Raw genomic sequence first — 24,927 nt, forward strand, 5'->3', positions numbered from 1 at the left:
CCACGTGCTGGGATCAAAGGTGTGCACCACCATGCCCAGTCAATGCATGGTGTCTTCAACTGACACATAATGAATATCACGACCTTAATGTCATGGAAAAAAAAAAAAGGAGAAAAACATTCAAATGTAAATAGTGGTGTCTGGCAATAAAATGGAGTAGTTTATTTGCTTATGCTTTTCCTGTTTCCCAATGTTCTGTCATAAACACACATTTTTATAATCAGAAAACGATGTTGTTTTTTTTCTTTGTATAGAAGGAAAAAAACCCCCTCATTAAGGTAGGTTCAACATCTACATAAAGGACAAGCATGGGGCACTTACCTGGCCATGCTCCTGCCAGGTTTCCAGAGCTGAAATGCATGCTCGGGAATGTACGACTGTACGCTAAATTACTTATAAAATCTCAACAGTTAACTTCTGAAACACGATAAATCCAAGAACAGTATCACAAAACACATCGCTGAAGTATACTAAAATAAGGTTATTTACTGAAAAATGATACATTGGACATAATCTGTATATAGAACAAAGCAATTAATGGTAAACTTAATAAGGCACCTTTTAAATCAGATGCTGTACAAAATACATTTAGTGTGTTACATATCAAAGATGAATCTATATTTTTGGTGTTTTACAATTGCATAATAAAAATGCTTTTTTTTAACCTGTCAATGCCTTATGTACAATCTCCCTAAGTCATTAATATTTTCATTTTATACAACATATGCTACATTTTAGTTTTTAAGTGGGAAAAACAAAGGTCACTAAAGAGCTTAAATAATTCCACTGAAAGGAAGTACAGAGCAGAACCTAAAATTACAGTATTACATCTAACTCTTTGCAAAAGCCGTCCATACAGGCTTTCTTTATGGAACGATCCTTCCCATGCCCTGTGGGTTCATACAGGACCCCAGAGAATCAGGTTCTGCTTGCCCTGTTTTCATGCCTCTTCCAGCCCGGAGGCGAGATAACTGTAACTGTCTTAACCTCTGACTCAAGTCAATTTGTGTTATTACCACAAGGGCTACACCACGTTTCTTTTCACGAGTGACACTTCTGTTGAAATTATCTTAGGCCTTTGGAAACATTTCAAAACAATACAGATCTGAAAAGACAAGTGTATCACTTTTGAAATCTGCCCTGGAGTAGAGTACCCAATATCCAATTTGACCTTAGGCCAAATCAGAGATGTATGGTTCTTGAAAAATTATTCCTTTTATTCTAAACAAGAAAAACATCTAAAAAGAAGAACACATTGACTATTATTAGGATGAATAAATGAAAACTGGCACACTCCAGGACAACAGCTGATGACAGCAAAAGGTGACTTACAGGCTTAGAAAAGGTTCTAGACACTGGAAGGGGAACATAGCTCTCTGACTAAAATATCTTTTGTTAGAATATTTCCAGAGTAATCAGTTCAGACTTTATACTCAGAACATTACTGAGTGCTGTAGAAACCTCACAGAATCAGGCTGGGGCAAATCTTAACATGCTCTGTACTAGAGAACTACTGGTCATACAAACCACGTATGATGTCTTCCTGGATTACTTGGTATATATTTAAGCAGTTTGGGGTTTGGGGCTTTTATATTTAAAAAACACATGGCTAAAATCAGCCATCCTTTAAATAATTAAATATTAAAGGATGGCTGACTTTAGCCATGTGTTTTTTAAACTCTAGATTCAAAGAGGGACCAAATCATAGTTTCCAGATATTTACAAGTTGTTAATTAAGTAACTACATAATACTTAATACATTAACACAGAGGGTTCTATTTTTTTTTTCCTTAAATTACTTTTGAGAATGTGGAGTGAATGGTGTGTGTTTCGGGGAGCGGGCATGCCATGGAGTGTGTGGAAGTCAGAGGATAACTGGACGGTAGTTGGCGCCCTCCCGTCACTGTGTCCGCAGTCTGAACTGAGGCTCGCAGGCTTGGCAGCAAGTGTCTTTACCTACTGAGCATTTTCTCACTGGCCAAAGGTCTGATGCACTCTTAAATATTTCACTTACTGAATTTTAAATTTAAGAGTAAGAGGGGGAGGAGAACACAGTAAATTTAATGAAACTTTCGATTTTGGGAAGCCAAATAAGGAAAGACAGCAGCATTTGCCATTTGCGTAAGCGCAGTGATGGCAGTGTGGGAAGGCAATGACTGGAGCACTTGCTGCCTGCCTTACAATTAACTCCTGATGGCCTTTCCTTAGAGCACGCTAAGTAGACAAGAGTCATTACAGTGGCCTCCACACACAATTTAAACATGTAAAATCAGACCTCAGTGTTCTCAGGGCTGAGGAACAGTAGATGAGACTCATTAAACAAAACAGGAAAACAAATTTGTGGAATATGATCTGAGGTACTTTACTAAGTTTAGTCATGTCTGTAGATGGACAGATGGACACATGCCCTACCTGCCTCCCATTTAATTTAAATCGATCTATGTTTTGATATAACCATCTTTAGTTTGTTTTATCCAAAGAAACAATGTCACATGGCTTGTTTGCTTAGAATAAACATCTCAATAGTATGATATTGGTATAATAAGTTTTAACCAGAACTGTTCTTTGAGATAACAAGGCCTCTATAAAATATACATTTTTTTATTTAATAATGTTCAGTGTAAATGTGGGTAGACTGGGTACTTCTGCCTCTTTGTCTTCACAAGTTAGGGACCAGAAATTATAAAACCAAATTTCAAAAGATTTAGATAGCTAAGATACATTTATAGTCATTGAAAAATCAGCTGACATCCTCATAAAAGATATGAGACAATATCTTAGTAAAGTGTTAGTGTGAAGTTTTTAAATACATGAATTCTGAAATTCGTACACAGCTCTACTTTAAATCATTTCCACTGAGGATCAGCCGTGAGACCCGAGTGAGCTGTTTTGTACAGAATGAGTATGTAGGTAAAAATGGCTAGAATAAAGGCTATGAAGATTTTGAAAATAAAAGCACACTACACATGATACACAATTTCCCTTTTTAAGAGGTACCGAGAACAAAGACTCCAGAATTTGATCAGAGGTATGCACATGGTGATCAGATGCAGTAAGGCAGACTCCAGGAAGAGGCATTTCTTTCAAAGTATGGTTCAAGACAGTGAGCGCCAATTCTGGATAGGAGGAATTATATAACAAAAATAATTACCAAAAGGAAAACAAAATGGTGACTGGAGGAAAACAGTTCGAGTCTATGGACACTTTATACATAGTTTGGCCTTTACAACTATTATGCTAAAAATAAAGTTGGTAGAGAAGTTACTTCAGTTACAAGGTAGATGGCTTTTATGAGATTGGCGAATGTCGATTAGATATTGCATATTTAAACCACTGGCCACAAATACCGTCCTGTGCAACCTTCACATTCTTGTCTTGTAAGCCCATGGCAGCAGAGGAAGTCTGGTATGCATATCAGAGGCATGATGCACCATCATCAACCAGGCAGCATCCCAAAGAGATCATAGTCCAGGCTGTTTACAGAGACAGAACACAGACAGATATTTTCTCTGTAGAGGGCAAATATGCCTTTCTCCATCTCTGCTGAGCTCACTAATTTCCTTAAGGCTTTCACAGAAAGCACCACTTTATGGACAGGATAGTGAGTAACCAGAGTTTGACCAGAGACTTCTTATCAGGATTGGAGTCTTGATGCAATTCATAAAAACCAAAAAGGCATCAAAAGCCCACATTTAAAACAAAGCTGTCCATACGCAAAGAACAGCATGTCTGAAGTCCTATGTCTGAAGCTCCAACCCTGCATTCTGCAGAGTCCTGAAAGGTTTACTGTTAGCAGCCTGTGAAGATGTAGAGGAGAGAGTCTGGAAACCAAGCCGACATCCTAGTCCATGCTAACTCCACCCTTCCTCGGGTGAATTTCTTGCAGTCTAAATTCTTTCTCAAAACTGTTTGTCAAATCTTTACATCCTGGGATTCAACCATCTTTGCGAGCGTCTTCTTGATTCTCAAAGCTGTGAGTCTGGATGCTGGATTATGGGCCCAGCATTCTGACATCAGCTTCAAAACGGCTCGAAGACACTAAAGAGAAACGCAAACAGAGTGTGGTGAGCATGGAGTAACCCGCACTCGCTGATCACTTTACAGGGACTTGGCTCCAACTTACTTCATCACTGTTCCAGCGGTTAGAGACGATTGGCCGCAAGCGTTTCACACACACGACCTCACGCATGTCTTCATAAGATGGGTCACTAGGCACCATGTTGTAATATGGTAATTGATATTCCTCCACGATTCCTGCAGGGAGTGAGAAAACAACAGTGAGCAAAGTCACAGCCGTGCAACAGCTCTCGGTCGACGTAGAGAGCATCTCCCACTGAACTGTGGGACTAACAACTGGTTCCTACATAAAGAAGAAACACAATCTGAATGGCTCATTTTTAATAATAAATATATATTTTTCTATTATTTATGACCCATTATTCCCCCTACCTCTGACAGAATGAAAGTCTATCAGCAATGACAGTGTTTCTTTGTGGGTAGAGCACTTGAGACTGAGAAAAGAGGGCTGTGATTTGAAGCCAGCCTGGGCTACTAGTAATGAAACACTTAAAACTAAGGAAACGAGACCACGATCTTTCTTAAAGGCATTTTAGTGTAAATGTCTATTTACATCTCTGTTCCTACTTGTGAGTGTCTTTATTACTCTCTGCTACAAGAGAAAGACTGCTCACCAAGCAGGCCCACTTCTGCTCTTACAAAGGAAACTGTGGTGAGCCTTGCCTACTGTCTAGGACCCGAATGTGAGGCACTCTGCGTGCCCTCTGGCTGATGGTCACTGCAGACAGTGCTGTCATGCTGTATCCGCCTTCTTCTGAGAGGCTGGAGTTGGGGTACACACTAGCAGAGCCAACAGACATGGCAGGCACACCGAGCTTCCCTGACGACAACACTTCACCCTGTCACAGCTGGCTGAGGGAAGGGAGAAACCAAGCATGCTCTCTCTCCCTGAAGAGACTGAAGAGAGCTGTTGGAAACCTGCATTTTCTGAGGACTGCTCTTGGCATCTTTCCCCTTAGACAACTATGTGCATAATTCTGATGAAACCAGAGGGTTTGAGAGTGGTCCTGGGAAACCCTGACATAGGTGACATATAAATTAGGTAATTATTTTTTAATCGACAAGTAAACGAATACAGTTAGAAACACTGTTCAAATCCCTACCTCCTGTAATACAGCGACGGGCCATCTCCCAAATGATCAAACCAAAGCTGTAGATGTCAGCCATGATGTAGGGCTGGAAATGGTTTTTACTCAGGCTCTCGTCCAGCACTTCTGGAGCCATGTACCGCCTGGTGCCCACCCTGGTGTTCAAGGGTATGTCAACTTCATTTGTGTCACTAAGACAGGAGGAAGACAGCGGTCAAGTAGAGGACCAAACAACACTTCATCTCTGTACATCCTTATAAATATTTTTCTGTCGAGGACATGTAAATTCTTATACTCTTTACTATCAACTCTTGAAGGCAGATGTGTTAGAAGTCGAGTCCTTTACAGATTTAATGTTATGTAATGTTATGAGTCCTTTATAGAATTAATGTTACATAATGCTGATATTACATAGCATCCCAAGCAGGAGCTGGGACAGTCATTCTGACGTTGGAACCATGTCTGCCACAGATCGCTGACCAACCTTTCACACTAAACTGGATTACTACAAACACCTTTCGTAGATTCAGCTGAGACCTGTCACCAAAGCAGCTGTTTTTATCAGAGGTAACACCAGTGAGGCCCGGCTGGTGTAGCGCTCGTCTGTATAGACACAGGAGGCCCAAGTTCCGCCCCCAGCACCACCTAAGTCCAGTGTGGTGAGTCATTTTTGTCACCTTAACACTAAGCTCTGAAGAGGTAAGGGCAGGATGACCAGAATTTCTAGGTCATCCTTGGCTAAATGTCTCGTTCCAGTCCAGCCTGGGCTACATATGCCCCTATCTTAAAAAAAAGAAAAAAAAAAAGGATGACAATATTTTTTATATAAGACAAGTACAAGAACAGGTAATTATATCTGAGAAGTTGAGTATAAAAATAAAAGAAAAATAATTTATTTTCAACATTTTTATATAACAAGTTTAACATTAAAATGCAGAATTGAAATTTATTTCTCATGGATCCAATTTATTTATATTAGAAACAAAGTAATATCTACATAGTCAGTAATAAATGACTTTTTACTTTTCTGGGGTTTGCACTGAATTTTAGACTTGAAGACATAAATGTTTTGTTACTGCGACTGGAAAGTTCTAGAAACCACTTTCCAGTGGAACCAGTACAAGGTATTGTATTTTGTTATAAAACATCTCTGATGGTTAATTTTCATTGTCATCTTGACTAGATTTGGAAGCAACCAGGGATGGGGGTGGGGCAGGGGTGGAGGTGTGCTGTTTCTGAGGGCATTTCCAGAGAAATTCAGTAGAGGAAGGACAGATCTCCTTGAATGAGGTGATACTATCCTGTGGGCTTCAATTCCTGAATAAAAATGTTAAAAGGAGAAACAAGAGAACCCCCACTTCACATTCAACTCTCTCTGCTTTTTTACTACAGCACAATGTGACCTCATACTCCCCCAATAATGTTTCCCCTATCCCGATGGACTACACCCTGAGAACATGAGCAAAATAAGTTCTTTCCTTCCTTAAAAGTTGCTTTTGTTAGGCTGGCACCATAGTTTAGCCATTAAAGGCTAAAGACAAAAGGTGCTTTTGTCATATTTTGTCACAGCAACATGAAACAATGTATGAAGTTGGTTCTTAAGGGAAGGCTCACTGGTAAGAATACTTGTTACACAGGCAGGAGGCCCTGAGTTTAATCCCTAGCCCTCAAGCTGGGTGTGCCATCAGTAACATCCGTGCCATGGAGGTACGAGAGAGAAAAGGTTCCTTGGGGCTTCCAGCCACCTGGCTAGTTCCTAGTTTAGTGAGAGACCCTTTCTCAAGGGAATACTAGAATGATAAAAACAGGATTTTGGAGGTCCTCCTGTAGTTTCTGCATGTGCAACAGTCAATAGCACACAGAAAGGAGGGGTGGGGCTGTTGCTACAATACACCTGACGATATGGTTGCTATGCCTTTAGTTACTATGGGGACAATGTGGAAGCGTCTAGACTGACGTGCCAGGGGAGCCTGCAGACTTACGGAGCTTCCTCATGGGAGTGGGAAGACCAGAATGCTGAGAGAAAGGTACACAGCGGAGGCCTGGCTCATGAAGTTACAGAGAAACTTAGGCAAGAGGCTACTTGTATTCTATCTTGGCAAGAATCAGGCTGCATGCTCACAGGAGTCCTGAAAACTCACGTGAGGATGAATTAAAAACAATGGAGTAGGGACTGGAAAAGATAGTTTAGCAGTTAAATGTACTTGATACATTTCCAGTGGACCTGGGTGCAATTTCTAGCACCTATACAGTGGCTTACTACCTACCACCTGTAATTCCCGTTCCAGTCATCTTCTGACCTCTGGAGAACTGCTTGAATGTGGAATATAGACATCTATGCATGCAATATATACATAAACATAAAAATAAAACCAGGAGTCGTGGTGCATACTTTTAATCCCAGCAGTTGGGGGGCAGAGGTGGGGGATATAAATTTGAGACCAGCCTGATGGTCTACAGAGTCAATTCCAGGACAGTCAGGGCTACCCAGAGAAACTCTGATTTGAAAAACAAAACACCCCCATATATAGACACATGTACGTGTACACACACACACACACACACACACACACACCCCAAACAACAACTAACTAAACTTGCTTTTTAAAAAAGATTTATTTGTTATGGCAATCAGCTTTTGTAGGAAATAGGTAGGACACTGGCAGGAAGGGGAGGATTCTGGGAAATAGAGAACAAAAGGAGACTAAAGAGAGGCACAAGAAGGATTTGAACTAGACACTGAGAGCACCATGAAGAAAGACGCAGGCTGGGACTGAAAGAGAGGTAACTAATCAAGTGGTAGACACAGCACAGTTTGAATAGACTAAATAAGTTAGTCAGGGAATGAGCCTAAGGTTATAGCCTAAGCATTTAATAATAAATAATTAATCTCAGAGTTGTCACTCTGGGAGCCAGGGCTGGGAAAGAAAATCTTAGAATTTATAACAACTTCCCCTCAAAACAACAAAAAGAACACTGCTAATGACCAAGAAGATGCCCCATACAATTTTAATTACTACTGCTGCTGCTACAAAAGAAAAAAAGAGAGAAAGAAGAAAAAAAAGAAAGAAAGAAAAGAAAAAAAAAAAAGCCAGGTGTGGTGGCACAAGAGAACCTCTGTGAGTTCAAGGTCAACTTGGTCCACAGAGTTCCAGATCAGCCTAGTGACAAAGTGAGTCCTTGCCTCAAAATGAACAACAACAAAACAATTACTTATTCATTCTCTATGTGCATGTATGTGCACCCGCATGAGGCCACATGTTCCAAGTGACTGCAGGTCTGTGAAGGCCGGATGCCCTGGAGTTGGAATTATAGGTAGTTTTGAGAAGCTTGATGTGAGTGCTAGGAACTGACCCCAGGTCCTTGTAAGAGCTTAAGTAAGTGCTCTTAACTGTTAAGTCATCTCTCTAGTCCCTCCACTAGTAAGTAAACTAGTATTTTTACTTTTTGGCTTTAAATGAATTCTGAAATGTGAAACAACTGCTTCAACAGTTCCTTGAAATTTTTATAGTTCTAATTGTTTTGGAAAACTAACAACATCAAAAGAAAGTGCCTAATTATCTTCCCCTATTTTCACACACAATACCATTCTGAAGCACTATTTTACAATATGCCATAAGTAACTATGTGGAAACTCTCCAGGAGCCTCCCTTATCTAGAAATCTATTATGAATAAAAATTGATGAGGCTTGCCCACCTGGCATAGCTGTAGCCATTTTGTCCCATGCCTGCCAGCTATTTCACAATGTTGCTATAACACACCTGCCCATCATTGACACAGAGAAATAACCTGACTCGAGCAGGGTCGTGCTGACCACAGACCCTGTTATGCTCTGCATGTTATGAGGTTTGTTAATCTTAAGAGATTCCAGGGAGGCTGGAAAGACGGCTCAGTAGTTAAGAAAACTGCTCTTCCAAAGGACCCAGGTTCAAATCCCAGCACCCACCTGGCAATTTGTAACTGTCTGTAACTCCAGTTCTAAAGGATCTGAAAGTCTCATACCAGCACACATAAAATAAAATTAAATAAATTATCTTAAAAAAAAAAAAGGAAATTCCACAACCATAGCTTCACTTAGGACCCATCAAATTCAAGGCTAATATGAATTGCTTTGTCTAAAATACCTTGAGTCAAGGCACCTGCACATGAGCTCACTGTAGTTTTAACCTCTAAGCTAGTCCTGGGAAAGGTTTGGGGTACTTAGCTTTAGCTCCCAAACTGTGATCGATCAATCTTGTGGTGTGTGCTCAATAAACTATCCCTGTCTGACTGAGATCAGTGTTGATGCATGTGGTTTGTGGGAGGACTCCTGAACCCCAACAAAAAAAATTTTTTTTTAAAAAACATTTTTTTTCGGGGTTGGGGATTTAGCTCAGTGGTAGAGCACTTGCCTAGCAAGCACAAGGCCCTGGGTTCGGTCCCCAGCTCCGAAAAAAAGAAAAAAAAAAAAAAGAAAAAAACTTTTTTTTCAAAGATTTATTTATTCATTTATTATATATATGAGTACACCGTAGCTGTCTTCAGACACACCAGAAGAGGGCATCGGATCTCTTTACAGATGGTTGTGAGCCACCATGTGGTTGCTGGGAATTGAACTCAGGACCTCTGGAAGAGCAGTCGGGTGCTCTTAATCGCTGATCTATCTCTCCAGCCCCCAACAAAAATATTTATGCAAGTGTTCAAGAATAGACTTATATTCATAAAATTCAATAATGTTCGTAATACCCATTTTTGTTGTGGTGTTTTGCTTTGTGTTTTGAGACAGAGTTTCTTTGTATAGCCCTGGCTGTCCTGGAACCCAGAGATTCACCTGTTTCTGCCTCCCAAGTCCTAGGACTAAAGGTGCGTCCCACCACTCCCAGCTTCATAACCTTTTTAGAAACACAGAGGAACTGGAAGCAAACCTAACGCCCATTATTTAGGTTACTTTATATTTAACATGGACAACTATATTTGCAAAAAGAGCAAGTAAAGGTAAAGTGAAATAAAAGCATCTTATTTAAATAAAGCATCTTATGGCTTAAAAAAGGAAGTCAACAATCACGCAGAGGCTGGGAGGCCATTTAGCCGCAGAGGGTGTGCTTAGCACTCGTGAGACCTCAGGTTCAATCCATAACAATCCCCAGAGAAGTACAGTCATATGCAGCTTTGTAAAAAGAAAAAGAAACAACCAAACCTGAGGATAAATACCTGACAGATATTAAAAGAATTTCCAAAGAATCATTTACCTGTTGAATTTAACAGCTAGGCCCAGGTCAGCAATACAGCAACTACCATTTTTCTTAATAAGGATGTTTTTGCTCTTCAGGTCTCGATGAGCAATTGCAGGCTTGCCTTGCGTGCCATAAATTTCTGTGTGGAGGTGGCACAGACCACAGGCAGCAGAATAAGCTAACTTGAGTAGGGCTCTGGTGTCCAGGGTGGCACATTTCAGGAAGTCATAGAGAGACCCATTCTCATGGTAATCAGTAATCAAATACAGCTGAGTCCAGGAACCGGTGCCTTTAATGTCTGCAGCTATAAAACCTGTTTAGTTAGAGAGTTCAGAGGTTAGCTGTGTGCAGAGACACCAGGCAGTTACTGATCAGGACACTGGGAATGAACTGCTACTATGTACACAAAGTACTATCCTAACCTGGCTGGCAAAATGTTTTGAGAGTATCACCAAGGACTCATTTCCTATGATTTATACACATCACTACAGTTTTACAATAAATGTACAGTATTTTTAATTTGTGTGTGAGTGTGTATGTGTGAGTGAGTGAGTGTGTGTGTGTGTGTGTGTGTGTGTGTGTGTGTGTGAAGGAGATCAGAGGGCTGTTGAATCCCTTAGAGCTGGAGCTGCAGGCGGCTGTGAGCTGTCTAACGTGGGTGTTAGGAATCACACTCAGGTTCAGGCCTTCTGCGAGGACAGTATGTGTTCTTAGTCACTGGGCCATCTTTCAGGTCTAGATTTACAGTATTTTTAAACACAGGGTTTTGCTATGTAGTCCAGGCTATATTCAAACGTGTGGTCATCCCCACTCAGCCTCTTGAGTGCTGGGATTGATTACAGGCATGTGCTACCACATACAGCTAACATGACAACCCTGACATTGATCACAGCAGTGATAATAATATGACTAAGAAAAACCATATATTTATTATACGATATCCTGCAAGTGCTATTTGCCTACATGACTCTCTCTTGAAAAGGTTCTTTACCAGGGAGTGGTGGCACAAGTTTGTGATCCCAGTACTCAGGAGACAGAGGCAGGAAGACTGAATGAGTTAAGGCTGCCAGAGCTACAGAGGAAGACTATTTAATGGCCAGGAAAAGAACAAAAAACCCTACCCCTGAACCCCCAAAATAAAAGCTCTCAATTTCAAGTTGAAAAATAGATATTTTAAGTTACACTGGAAAAAGGGTCTTTGTAGATAAAATTACATTTCCATGAAGCCATGCATGAGAAGACTGTGTGCAAATCCCCGCATCAGTGTCCCTCTGTATGACGTGGTCAGAAAGACTCTATGAAGTACTGAGAGGAGGGCTGTCTGTAAGTCCAAGGACACTAATGACCCCTTCAGTCAGGAAGGAACCTGCAGAGAGGCCATGGTCCTGCCAACAGCTTCATTTTAAAGTTCTGGATCCTAAAGCTGAGGGGATGGTCAGTCGCTCCCCTTTTTTTATGTGTGCACAGGTAACACGTACACATAAGAGTGTGAGTAGATGTGGAGGTCAGGGATGACCTGAGGGGTCATTCCTCTCCTGCTTACAACTCTTGAGACCCGAGTGTTTCACTGGCCTGGAACCCTGCCAGGTAGGCTAGGCTATTGGTCAGAGTTCCAGGAGTCTAAACAGAATCTCCACCGTCCATATCTTACCATCAAACTTCACTCTTTAAATACATTCTACACTCAGGTTCCAACCAACTAGTCAACCCCTTCAACAGTAAACCATCTCCCCCCAACACCCTCCTCTATTTTTTTTTTCTGTGTAGCAATGGCTATCCTGGAACTCACTCTGTAGACCAGGTTATCTCTGAACTCAGAGATCCACCTGAGTGCTAGGATTGAAGGTGTGTACCATCACACTCACCCATACTTCTGATGTTTTAAACCACTCAGCTTGTGCTGGAGAGATGGCTCAGCAGTTAAGAGCACTGACTGCTCTTCCAGAGGTCATAAGTTCAGTTCCCAGCAACCACATGGTGGCTCACAACCATCTATGAGATTTGATGCCCTCTTCTGGTGTGTTTGAAGATAGCTACCGTGCACTCATATACATAAAATAAATAAATCTTAAAAAAAAAACAAAAACAGAAACAAAACCGCTCAGCTTATGACAATTTTTTTATAGTAGCCACAGGAAATGAACATAAATGTCTGTACATGGCAATGGGCAATGCACTTTACAAATTAAAAGATGAGAATTCCAGAATCTCCAGTCTCTTAGCAACAGAACTATAGAACTCCCACAGACATTTGCAGGATAGCATCTATATCTGCCAGAAGTGGGGACAAGAAGGACATCTGGTCATCTCAAGCTTCCACCTCCTTAAGTGGAGGGCAGAAAGCCTCATTATGCCGATCTGAAGAAATCCTGACCTGAATCAGCACAGAACTTGCAGATGAAGCACTGTTTACTGCTCGCTCCCATATGAATCCTATGCTCAACAAGGAAAAGCAGGCAAAAGACCAAGGCACTCAGATATCTGGATATGTGTTCTTCACCAAGACCCGAAGCACTGACACCCGCTCTGACAGAAATCAAACCCAAACCAAGGCACACCTTCTGCCATCTCTTTGTGAAAAGGGAGCATTCCCCAACAGCCTGACAACTGGAGGATAAGCTCAAGTCCTTCCCTAGTACTGCGCTCTCCCGGCCTCTCAGCCTCTCCCACTATACCCCTCAGTAAAAACCTCAAAGCCCCTCTTCTGCAACTGGCTAAGCCTCCCATCTTGGGAAGAACTCCTGGTCATATGCAAAGTCACCTTTGAAACCAAGGAAATCTTCTGGAACTGTTGCAGGACCCTCCACCCTCCATGGAAAAACACTACTGAGAAGAAATGGTTTTAATAAAGAACCAGGGATCCTCCCCACTGCATCCCCGCTCCCCGAAAAAAGAGAGAGATAATGAAGTAGCAGCTGAAAAGAAAACTCAGAAAAGCTAGATCTGTCCCCATTCTAACGATTAGATAGCACTTCACCACTCTATAATGAGGTGGTGGTGAGAGGAAGATGTATTAGGTATAAAAACACAATAAAGTCACACACTGGAAATAAAAAAGGTCAGAACTGGGTTTTTCTAATGACGAAAGGGAAAAGGTCGACGCAGTTAAAGCTACCCTAGAAAAGCACTGAAGTTCTCTGCCAAACACTTGGCTCCCATTAGTCCACAAGTCCAGTAAAGCAGCCTTTTCCATCCTTCTAAAGCTCAATGTTGTTTAGAGCAGGAAGATGCTTTCTCGGCATCCAGGAAAGAGTTCTAGTTCACTGTGAACTCTACTAGATTGCCTTTAGCTACATAAACATTTGAATCCATATGCACATGGCAGGCTCTCCTGTGCACCCTGAGAACCTTGCCAGAATGAGGAACTTGTAGGATACTCACCAAGTATATTTTCATGACGCATTAACACCGTCTGGTAGATTTCTGTTTCTCTAAACCAGCTAGCTTCTTCAGTGGTAAAAAATACTTTGACAGCCACTTTTTCACCACGCCATTTACCCATCCATACTTCTCCATACCGGCCCTTACCAACCTGCCGAACCATCTGAATCTGTTTGGCAATAGTTCGCTGAACCTATACAGAAACAAAAACAGAGTTTATGAAAAGAACCCTTTAAGGTCATCCCATTAGAAAGCCTGGCATATCCAAACAGCCCCAGTGTGTACAGCATGCAAAAGCAGCAGTGAACACGCACTCTGGTTAGCCGGCCACCCTGGGAGCTCTCCTTGCCCACACTCTTGGGCCTTGGACTACAGAGTAGTAAATGTACAACAAGTAGTCCTCACAGACGCTGTGTATCTTAACCTGCCTATCTTTCTGCTCTCATGAAGCACCGCGCCAACTGTCAACCCCATGAACTGGGATATAGTTTATCAATTGCTGCACAAGTCTCGAAAACAAACTTTCTAACAGACTCATAATTATGAGAAATAATAAATGTTTTTGGCTTCAAGCCACTGAGTTAAAGGTGATTTACTATGCAACGAAATCTAAATGATAATTAAAATCCTTCAACTCAGCCTCCAAGATCCTAGCTGATCTGACACCGCCCCAGTTTTCACTACTTACCTACACTCTCCTTATTCTAACAATTTTAAGAATTTGATTCTTTATACAGTATATTTTGATCATTCCTTTCCCTCCCCAAATTCCTCCCAGGTCTTGTTTGGTCAGAGGTGAGCTGTATGTCTACTTCCTCTTCTCCGTGCTGAGGTTTTGTCTGAGGCTGCGCACATGGTTAGTCTCTGAAGTCCTATGTACACCAGTCCTGCTGTGTCTGAAGATGCGATTTCCTTGGAGCCATCCACTTCTGGCTCTCACAATCATTTGACTGGGCGGCTGATCTGGCTATGACACATCTATCACCAGGTTAACTGCCAGGATTAATTCCGCTGAGCTGGATGTCCAAACAGGCACCTCTTCCACTCGCCCCCTCCACTGGATCCCTCTTGAAACCTCCCCAGATAGAGGAGGACTGGTCTTCATAAGGGTAGGGAAGCAGCTCTGCTACCTCCTAGAACCTCCAGGCAGATTCAGCCCTGCTTCACATGTCTGAATGCACCTGCTTCTCCTCCTCTTCACGGCTCTTGCTGCAGGCCTAATTGTCTGTAGAGTGCTGCTTGTCTAGCTTCAACAAGCTTATTCTCTACCTCCTTGGCTGTACTTGTCAGAATTACAGTTTTGTTTTTATACACAACTTCGTTTAAATTCTGTTTCTGGCTCAGAACACAGGTAGTTATTGGGACTAAGACCTGAAGTATATACTTCATCTTTCATCTTCAGACTACTAGTAATTTTAAATGAAAAACAACGCTGTATCTGAGGCTGGAACTATGCAAAGCTGAACTGGTTTACATCATGACCACTTAGCATTAGACTGTAGTGTTTTAAAGCCAGGGTTATTCAAATATAACTTATATATAGAATAAAATGTATCCCTTTTTAAGACTGAGCAGTATGTTCTGTTAAATGCCTAGCCATCTAATTACCAAAATCTCATTTACGACTTAGTATTTCCACTTCCTAAAACAATTCCCACTTTCATTATTAATTCCTTCCTGTTGTCTTGGCATTACTTATCCATTTTTGTCCTACAGTTTTATTTTTCCTAGAGTCAGATAAATAGATACATTATGTAGTTTTCTGTATCTGGTTGCTTTCCCCCTAAGCATAAAGTGCCTTTGAAATCATCTCTATTGTTATTGATTTGTTTCTAAACATTAATGAATGTGTAATAATTTGTTTATACATTTGCCAAATTGGTGGGCTTTCAGACTATTTGTAATTTATTTATTAGACTATATTTACTATGGACAGCCACCTTCAGGTCTTTTGAGTAAACACATTTTCCCATCTCTGGGGTAAATAACAGAGGAACTGTTTTGTTGTATACAAGGTAAGCTTGCACACACATTTAATCACAGCACTTGGGAGGTACAGGCCAGCAGATCTCTGAGTTTAAGGCTAATCTGCTTATAGACCAAGTTCCAGGCCAGGACTACGCAGAGAAATTGTCTCAAGAAAAATAAAAATAAAATAAATATAAAAAAGAAAGCTTATGCTTAACTTGCTAGTCACCTTTCATCACTTCGCATTTTCAACAGCTATGTATAAAGTCTACGATATTCTCTCAGGCCTTGGTGCATTTGATCTGCAAGTCCTCCATGATGCAATGAGCTCATGTCAGGGCCACTCTGACTCTTGCTCAAATCTCCTGTCCAGTTAAAAATACGAAGCTGGAGCTGTTAACTGACTCATCTTTCAATTTTGGTTCTTTTTTGTTGCTGTTTTGAAACACAGTGTCTCTATAGCTCTGGCTGTCTTTGAACTCACAAAGCCCTGCCTGCTTATGCCTCACAAGTGCTGTGAATGCTTTTGATGCAATAAGAAGTCACAATGACATTTCTTAAAAACTCCTCTGGAGGTTTTTCTAGTTTAATTTTACATTAAGTTTACCCTGTTAACCACAGTAGCTTTAAAGTAAGCCAGAAGCCATGTAGTTAGTCCTTTGCCCTCTTTTCAAACAACTTCAGCTCAGTTTTTTTTTTTTTTTAAATAAATCTGCCCATCTATTTCCGTTAAAGTCTGATTTCTATTGGGATTGAAATGAAACCGTGCTCCCATGGGAGGCTACCTGACACTGACAGTACTGCCTCAGTCATGAACAGGTAAACGCTTCCATCTCTTTAGGTCTCCATTAACGTCAACAATTAATAATTTTCAATGTACAAATTTTATAACGTATAAATTTGCTAAGATTGTTTTTAAAATATTTTATGCTTTTGGATACTCTTTTTCTTTTTCTTTTTTTTTTTTTCTTTTTCCGGAGCTGGGGACCGAACCCAGGGCCTTGCGCTTCCTAGGTAAGCGCTCTACCACTGAGCTAAATCCCCAGCGCTTTTGGATACTCTTAAATAATACTACTTAACTTTGTTTCCAGACTATCATCTTCAAGTTGCCCGTGTATGTAAATTCGGTAAAAGCTGAAATAATGACTGTATTCTGCAAACTGGCTAAGCACTGGCTGCAGCAGGTTTATGTATAGCAAATCTTACATTTCTTACATAATCATATTGTATGCATTCAAAGATGGCTCTATTCTCACCGTGACTGTTAAAGTTTAGAGCAAAATACATAGCTACCCTGCGCTTACACAGGCCTCCATATCCTAACATTTTATGTAACTATTAGACTTCTTACTCATGGCTTTATCTTGCCCATCCTGTTCTTCTTGGCTCAAATTTCTTATTTTTAATTAACTTCTTCTTGTATTACTACGTGAGAAAAAAAATTATCTATTATCTCCTAATCTGCAATAACCACGATGCCGACTTACCAACGGCGTCACGTCTTCATCGACACAACATTCGTATTTGTAAGAGGCTTTGGGCTTACCAATAAAGGTAATCCAGATCCACTACCAGAGCTTTGTGACTGGTCAATCAGGTCTTTCAGTGATTCTCCTACTGGAATAAATGCTTCATCCTGTTCCAAGTCACGGTTGTAACGACCTCTGCTTGAGATACTCTTACAGTAATGTCTTTAAAAAAGCAGAGAACAATCTACTTTAAAATTGGACCACTGTGGTACCCTGAGCCTCCAGGAGGAATTGCAACCTAATCAATCTTTACCACAGGGGGGAAAAACCTATTATAGTCCAGTAGAAATAGAATGTATGAGATAGAATGCTGTGTGTCATGCTAACATGAAGAGCTGGCCATGGTCTATTAGCAAGTGAATATATATGTATGTATTTGTATGTGTATATATATTTACACACACACATAAATAGCAGAATGTGGTGGCTTACATCTGTAACCCCAGATTTGGGAGGCAGGAGGAATAGGAGTTAAGGGCAGCTTGGGCTACAGAACCAGGCCTAGATGGGGAAGTGTCTTGTCTCCTTTAAAAAACAACAAAAAACAAAACAAAAAACCCAAACAAAACAAACCAACCAACCAACCAAACACCCCCGCCGGCCCCCTAACACCAACACACACTCCTCCTGCCCCAGAGGCCAGTGGTGGTGGCACTAAGAAGAGTTAGGTAAGAAGATCTTGATTCAAGGCCAGCTTGGGTTACATGGTTAAGATTCTATCCCTCAAACCAAAGCTAAACAAACCCCCCAAATATCCCCTTTTCCTACAGAACGTAAAATGACGTCACAGCTGTAAAAAGTATTAAACTGTAATTTTTAACATCTTTAAAACAATCTGAAAGGAGACTGAGCATAGAGAGTCACTCATCTCATGTATCTATAGACACACACTCTCACTAACTGTGTCTCTGTACTAAAGCTGTACACGCCCTAGCTCCAGCACTGGAGAGACGTGGCCAGCTGATCCCAAGGCCAGCCAGGTCTACACAGAAACCTTCAGTTGTATGTTTTTTTTTAAAGACAACCTTTTACTATGTGGCCTGGCTGGACTCTAACTCAGAGACCCACCTACTTCTGCCTGCTGAGTGCTGGAAATAAAGGGTATGCACCACCATGTCCAGTTGAGTCTTGTTTTAAGGTGGGACATCAGCTGCATTTAGTCTGGTGATAATTATTCTCTGTCACTGAAGCAAGCTGAGCACTTTAACCAAGACCTATGATTTCACACTCTCAAAGATGGTGGTTAAGAGGCACCATTCCTGGCTTTCGGTGAGCACCAATACTATTTCCTCCAGTCATTTCAGGCCTGGGAAATTTTTCATATGAACATGCTGAATACTGCATGGGGTCATCTGCTGAACTCAAGTCTTCTCCTGTGATGCCCTCTATTCTCTAGTACCCTGTTCTATGAACATAGCTGATGACATCCCCCAGACTGTCACCTACATGTTCTCATCTGAGAAAGTCAGCGACTACACTCTGCTCCCTCCACGTGTCAGGCAGGAGGGAGCATGGCAATCTTAATGCTTCCCTTCTTTCCCTCTTTCCAGGAGCCCGTGTTTACTGTGAGACTGTGAGCGCCTGCAGAGCTAACTGGTACAGGTTTAATCTGCCTGGGCCATTTCACATAACTCTCATCAGTATCTGTAAGTCTTTTCTCCCATCCTGTACAGGTTTCCCAAGAATCCTATCTGGTTTATAAGATACAGGCTTGGCTAATAAGTCAAGGCTACTAAATTGTAATTAAATGTTCACCACATCTTGTTTTCATTATCATGTCTCACCCCATAACCGATAAATTGGTTTTTGTTTGTTTTCAGAATAAATTTTCATTTTTTGTGAAACAGGGTCTCACTATGTAGTTCAGGCTGACTTGGTCAATCTGTTATTTTTTCTAAAGAAAAAATATCTTTGAACTGAGTGGTGGTCTGGCACATGCCTTTAGTCCCAGGACTTAGGAGGCAGAGGCAGGTGAATCTCAATTCTAGGCCAGCTATAAAGAGAAACCCTGTCTTGAAAAACCAAAAAAGAAGACACAATCTTGTGTAGACATGTGAGGGGCTCAGGTGAGGACAGTCAGTAAAGGACTTGCCATACGAGGACCTGAGTCTGAGCACCAGCACCCATGAAGACCTAGGGCACACCGCAATCCCAGCGTGGGGCAGAGACTTTTGGGAGGAGCCCGAGGCTGACTGGCAAGCCCCTCTAGCCCACAGCAGTGACTCCAGCTTTAGCAGGAGAAGCTGTCTCGGAAACTACAGTGCAGAATGACCAAGGAAGAGGACGTTAGCTGGTGTGGCCTACACTTAACTTCCACTCCAGTGCCGGAGAAGTAGAGGAGGTGTGAATCTCTCCACGAGTTTCAGGCCAACCCGGTCTACACAGTGCGTGCAAAGCTATCCAGGGTGACACCGTGAGATCCTTTCTCAAAAAATAAAGATCTTCAGAAAGCCATGCATATTTCTTTAAAAACTTGTCTCCATTTTTGTCTATTTGCTGAATTGCACGTTTTGGTTTGTAGATTCTCTTTTTATGTGTGTAAGCAGTCACTTGCAGCAATTAGAAGCCAGGAGTTTTCATGCATTCTGTTTTCTAACCTCTTGAGATTTTTTGTTTTTTTACCACACATTTCCCTTTTTATGTAGCTAATACTATCATATTTTATTTACTTCCTTGCTTGTTTCCAAGTTGAGGCAGATTCAGAAAGGTTCTCCAAATTGTGCATAAGAATATATAGTTCTAATCTAATCTGATTCAAATTTATACAGTGCAGGAAATTGTCCCAATTTTATTTTTTCTATATAGCAACCCAGTATAAAATCTACTTATTGACTTTATCTTTTCCTCCAGGTTCTTAAACTTGACAGCTTCATATATTGTAAAGTTCTTTATATATAGATTTATTTATATTACTAACCTATTTCATAGATGATTTCATTTCACTGAAAAATCCCAAATTATTAAACTAGAAAAGAAGTTATGTTATCTAGGAATCTGCTTTAGAAATTCAGATAAAACAAAGCTCACTATTATACAAATAAGAAAGCCATGACTATTCTTAAATATACAAGAATGAATTAGTATTAAAAGTATTAATTGGCAATTAAGTTCATTTTTCCTCCTAGTGAAGCTATAACACAGTTGAAAAGCTGAAACCAGAGAATATTAATTAGTGATTTCTGAATTTCTGAAGTGCACACAGTAGTCACTGGTTTTTACTTTCTTTTTTTTTTTTTAAACACAAGACTAATATAAAATAGCTAGCAATATATTTAGTATAGAAATAACTATCTTACTTGTAACAGAAGCAGCTGGAGAAGACGATCATGGCGACAATACAGACAGCCATAGAGATGAGCACAGCCAGCCATCGGACGCTGCCATCAAAGAATGGGCCTGAGAAAAAAGGCGACAATGAAGTATGGGTCTTCCTGCTGCACCACAGCACTGAATTCTAGGTAGTGTGGTTACTGTTACAGACAAAGAACTTACAGAGAGTCATGCCTGCACATCTCTGGGCTGACCTACCTATAACGACAGGGGGCAGTGTAGGCTGCAAATATTGGTTGCACAAATTGGTCCGACAACATTCTATTGTCCTGCGTAGCTGGGCTTTTGGTGAATCCTTTAAGACAAAAAAAATTAAGGACTTAACATATTAAATTGAGTACAAATATCTTTAGTATTGGTAAATATTATTTATAACTCGGAGAAAAGGTTTTCCAAACTTTAGGCCAAAAAAAAAAAATACTAGCCAGGAATGGTGGCACACACCCTTAATCCCAGCACCCAGGAGGCAGAGGCAGGTGAATTTCTGTGCTTGAGGCCAGCATGGTCTACAGAGTGAGTTCCAGGACAGCCAGGGCTACACAGAGAAACCTTGTTTCAAAAGACACAAAAAATTAATGAAAATTTATATTTTTTTCTTAAGACTGTAAAAGACACTAATTATAAATTATAAAGGAATGAAGAATAGAATTGTGATTTTTTTTTTACTTCAAACTTAGTACATTTGAAGTACCATTCAACTAGCTACTTTTAGTTTTAAAATGTAATTATCTTCTAGAAAACATAGTATTTTATTAGAATCATAAACTGGTATGAAAAATATAATCACAGCAGAAATCAGATTTGGGTGAGACTTAAGATCAGACTACAGAGTGGGGCGAGAGGTTCTAGTCAATGGGGAGAGAGGTGTTGGTTAGGAGAGGTGGCTACAGACCACCCACCAGATACGGGGTGTGCCCTAAAAGATCAGAAAACAAGTGACTTCAGCCATCGAGGAGGGATCACATGCTGACACCTCAGTGTCCCCTGGGTGAATGCCATCCTGAATTAAAATATGAATAGAAAGAGCCTGCACAGCATTACAGAAGGAGCAAGAATGTAAACAGAAACTGACCACATTATTTTTAAATATCAGACGTCCAGAATGGAAATGCCTCAGTACAATCAAGCTGTTACCTAAAAAAGGTGACTGAGGATCTATGGCTTGAATCCCACCCTGGGAAGACAGTAACATTTAGAAATATTCAAGTGTATAAATTCTACATTTTAACTGAATTTATTTTTAAAATAATTCTTTTGAAATTATCATAAAGACAGAGATATGATAGGACTTATGCTGCAAACTCTGAAATAACTCACCTAGAGAAAAATCAGCATAAAAGAAAGAATGATTGTATAACTGATGATGAATAAATGAAGCGCCAAACAGTCATTCCCAGGAAGGCTGAATGAAGATTGCCTTGAGTAGATTAACGTGAAAGGAAAACAAAGATGGACATCTTTGGCAATCTTGGGTGAAAGATCTCTAAGCCACGGAATACTGCCCACTTCTCATTTTCTCTCTTGTCTCTGTCTTCTCTACTACGGATGACTAGAAGAATAAAAGCAGACTTCGCCCCAGACAATGGTCACTAATGCTCCACAGCTGTGCAGACAGTCACGTGCGTCCATACCTTCTAACAGGAGTGAGTACGGAAGACGAAGACACTTGTAAGTATAAGGCCTCAAAGATAAGTCTAACTTAAAAGATTCTTGAACAGTGAGTGTGGGAAACTAGACAGCCATACATCATATGACTTCATTTAAGGGAAAGAAAAATTTTCCCAATAGATAGAAGGTAGCTTGATATAATTAAAAAAAAAAAAATCAGCATAAATCTTACCTAGCCTTGCCAGTCACTCGCTTTGTGACCCTAAGTGCCTAATTTCTCTTTAGTTTCCTCTGGAAAGCACCAGATAAAGAGTTTTGCCTTACAGAGTAACCATAAGGCAAGAAGATGAAATGCACCAAATACTTAGCAAACTAAATGCAAACAGGTAATGTTCAATAAATTGATTTCTTCTTTCTCTGGTGAGTATGACATGAATTCCAGACCTTCAAGACCTGATATGCCCTTATCGCAAACAAGCTATTGCAGACTCACCTCACATCTTTCTTACACAGGTTAACAATATGTCAGGTTTTTAAAGCAGGATCTAGAGCAGGGTGACAGCTTTCTCTCTCCTACACTCTTCCCTATCTGTAGACTAAGGTAGGGAATAAAAGTCCTAGGGGAGGGGATGAGGGGAGGGGACCTGAAGATCAACCTCAGTGATTAAGAGCACTGGATGCTTTTCCAGGACTCAGGTTTGCCTCCAAGAACCTACGCGGCAGTTCTCAACCTCTGTAACTCCAGTTCCAAGGGATCTGACACCCACTTCTGGCTTCCTTGGGCACCAGGCATGTTCATGATGCACATACACACGTGTAAGGAAAAAACTATATACATAATTAATTAATTAATATCCCAGAGAACAATTCGTTTGGCAACTATGAAATGGAAGAGTCTGGCTTAAGTAAACACTATGTGCTTGGGCCAAAGGATACTCAGAGTGCACTGAAGGCAAGTGATAACAACATGGGAGTGAGGACTCTGAGGACTGGCTCCTCTCACAACGGGTGTGAACAAGGGACACAGGACAGTGCTCTGGCAGTGAGGTAGCAAGAACATGAAGTACATAGGCATCATTTACCATACCTCTACCTAGCACTGTAAAGAGATCAAGAGGGATATCAAGAGACTACCCACCCCCAAGGATCAGGAGTAACAGTGCTGAATAGTTTCTGTCAACTTGGCTCAAAGTAAAATCATGTGAGAGGAGGAAACCTCAGTTAAGAAAGTGCCTCCCTAAAATCTGTGTTGTGAGCCAGCCTGTCAGGTATTTTCTTAATTAGTGATTGACAGGCTCAGCCCATTATGAGTGGTACCATTCCTGGGCTTGTGGTCCTGGGTTCTCTAGGATAGCAGGCTGAGCAAGCCAGCAAGCAGTAAGCCAGCAAGCAGCAAGCAGCAAGCAGCAAGCAGCAAGCAGCAAGCAGCAAGCAGCAAGCATCACCTTTCCCTGACCTCTGCATCAGCTTACTCCAAGCCTGGCAATCTGAGTCAGACACAGCACACACAGGGCAGAAGAGCAGCCTCCACATGTGTCCTCTGACTTCCACACACAACGTACTGCACATACTCTAATGGATAAATGCAAACCCCAAACAACCAACCCGACAGCCACCTAAGATGCCAACATATTTGATGCCCCATGTCCTTTTGCTGGTATTTTCATTTCTAAGCATGATACTGTGTAGAATCTTCAGATTCTGACATCCCAGTCCCATGATCTATAAACTAGAAGAAGGGTGGTTATGGAAGGAAGGAAGGGAGAGAGGGGGGGAGAAAAGGGGCTTGAGAAGTTCTGTTCAGAAGCATACTTAACAAAAGAAACTTATCAAGTATAGGATCTTAAAACCATGTGCTCAAGATTCTACCGTGCAGCAGTGTGTGCACACGTAGGGATATGGGCGACATAATTGGATACTGCTCAACGCGAGGTAGACTTTAACATTTACTAAGCCCTTACTATGCTATTTCATTTGATATATAAAATTCCTAAGAAAATAAGCTCCTTGCCCAAAGTTTCACAGCTCTTATGAGGAAGCATTTGAGTTTGGACAGATTAATCTTGAAAACTAACTTATACTAAATTTTGGACCAAATCAGTCTAGAAGTTTGTAGGATTCTTGTCAATACTGGCATAGCTCAGAGCCTGTAACCACTGCTCCTCCGTGAAGTTTTAAAAGTGATTTATAAAGGCATACACAGTTGATAACTGGTACCATTCCTATCTACTTATATCAGAGGACCAACATCACTAGTGAAGAGTGGGGGTGGGGTGGGGGTAGCATGGAAGCAGAGTGACTACTCAAAGACATGAGGATTTAGTTGGCAAACGTGCAATGCCTCAAGAATACAGCACAACTGCTAAGACACATGCGGCTGCATTCAGAGTGAGAGGTCTTCTTGCTTACAGCACACTTGATTGTGCGCTACACCGGATCATTAGTGTAATAACTGAATGACTATGTATGTAAAATCTGAAGACACGGGTCTTTCCTAAGATGAGAAGACCTGTGGAAACAGGATGGAACAGTTTCGCTCGCACACTCAGAAGCACTTGGAGGAGAGCTTAGGTCTGTTTGTACCAGAGAGACGGGTGGATTTAGTCACTCGCCCAGTGACTTCAAGGATAAATCTAACTCTGTAGTTTTCTATCAAGCCTGCCAGTTCTAAATAGGGTTAATTTTCTGGCATAGCTCACATTTAAGGTTCTATCCAGAGATGCTTTTCAAAA

At 41.0% G+C, this 24,927-nt stretch overlaps 1 protein-coding gene and 1 pseudogene across 6 annotated transcripts in view; one reads left to right on the forward strand and one right to left on the reverse strand.

Annotated features, from left to right (window-relative positions):
- Positions 1-461: 461 nt before the first annotated feature.
- Positions 462-24,927, reverse strand: part of Bmpr1a (bone morphogenetic protein receptor type 1A) — a 95,579-nt gene continuing 71,113 nt past the window's right edge. For 2 of the 6 annotated variants that reach the window (XM_087589202.1, XM_087589201.1), the window contains exons 6-14: positions 20,786-20,882; positions 20,554-20,653; positions 17,275-17,419; positions 13,761-13,953; positions 10,395-10,692; positions 5,181-5,356; positions 4,124-4,254; positions 2,493-4,038; positions 462-1,609 (exon numbers count right to left, since the gene is read on the reverse strand). In XM_087589202.1, coding sequence (XP_087445328.1) covers positions 3,913-4,038; positions 4,124-4,254; positions 5,181-5,356; positions 10,395-10,692; positions 13,761-13,953; positions 17,275-17,419; positions 20,554-20,653; positions 20,786-20,882 — 1,266 coding nt within the window. In that variant the 3' untranslated portion in view covers positions 462-1,609; positions 2,493-3,912. 6 annotated transcript variants of the gene reach the window in all.
- Tenol-ps1 (T-enol, pseudogene 1) lies at positions 11,608-12,997 on the forward strand (annotated as a pseudogene).

The sequence above is a fragment of the Rattus norvegicus genome, chromosome 16 (genome assembly GCF_021556685.1).
Source record: "Rattus norvegicus strain SHRSP/BbbUtx chromosome 16, alternate assembly SHRSP_T2T, whole genome shotgun sequence".
Classification (NCBI taxonomy): Eukaryota; Metazoa; Chordata; class Mammalia; order Rodentia; family Muridae; genus Rattus; species Rattus norvegicus.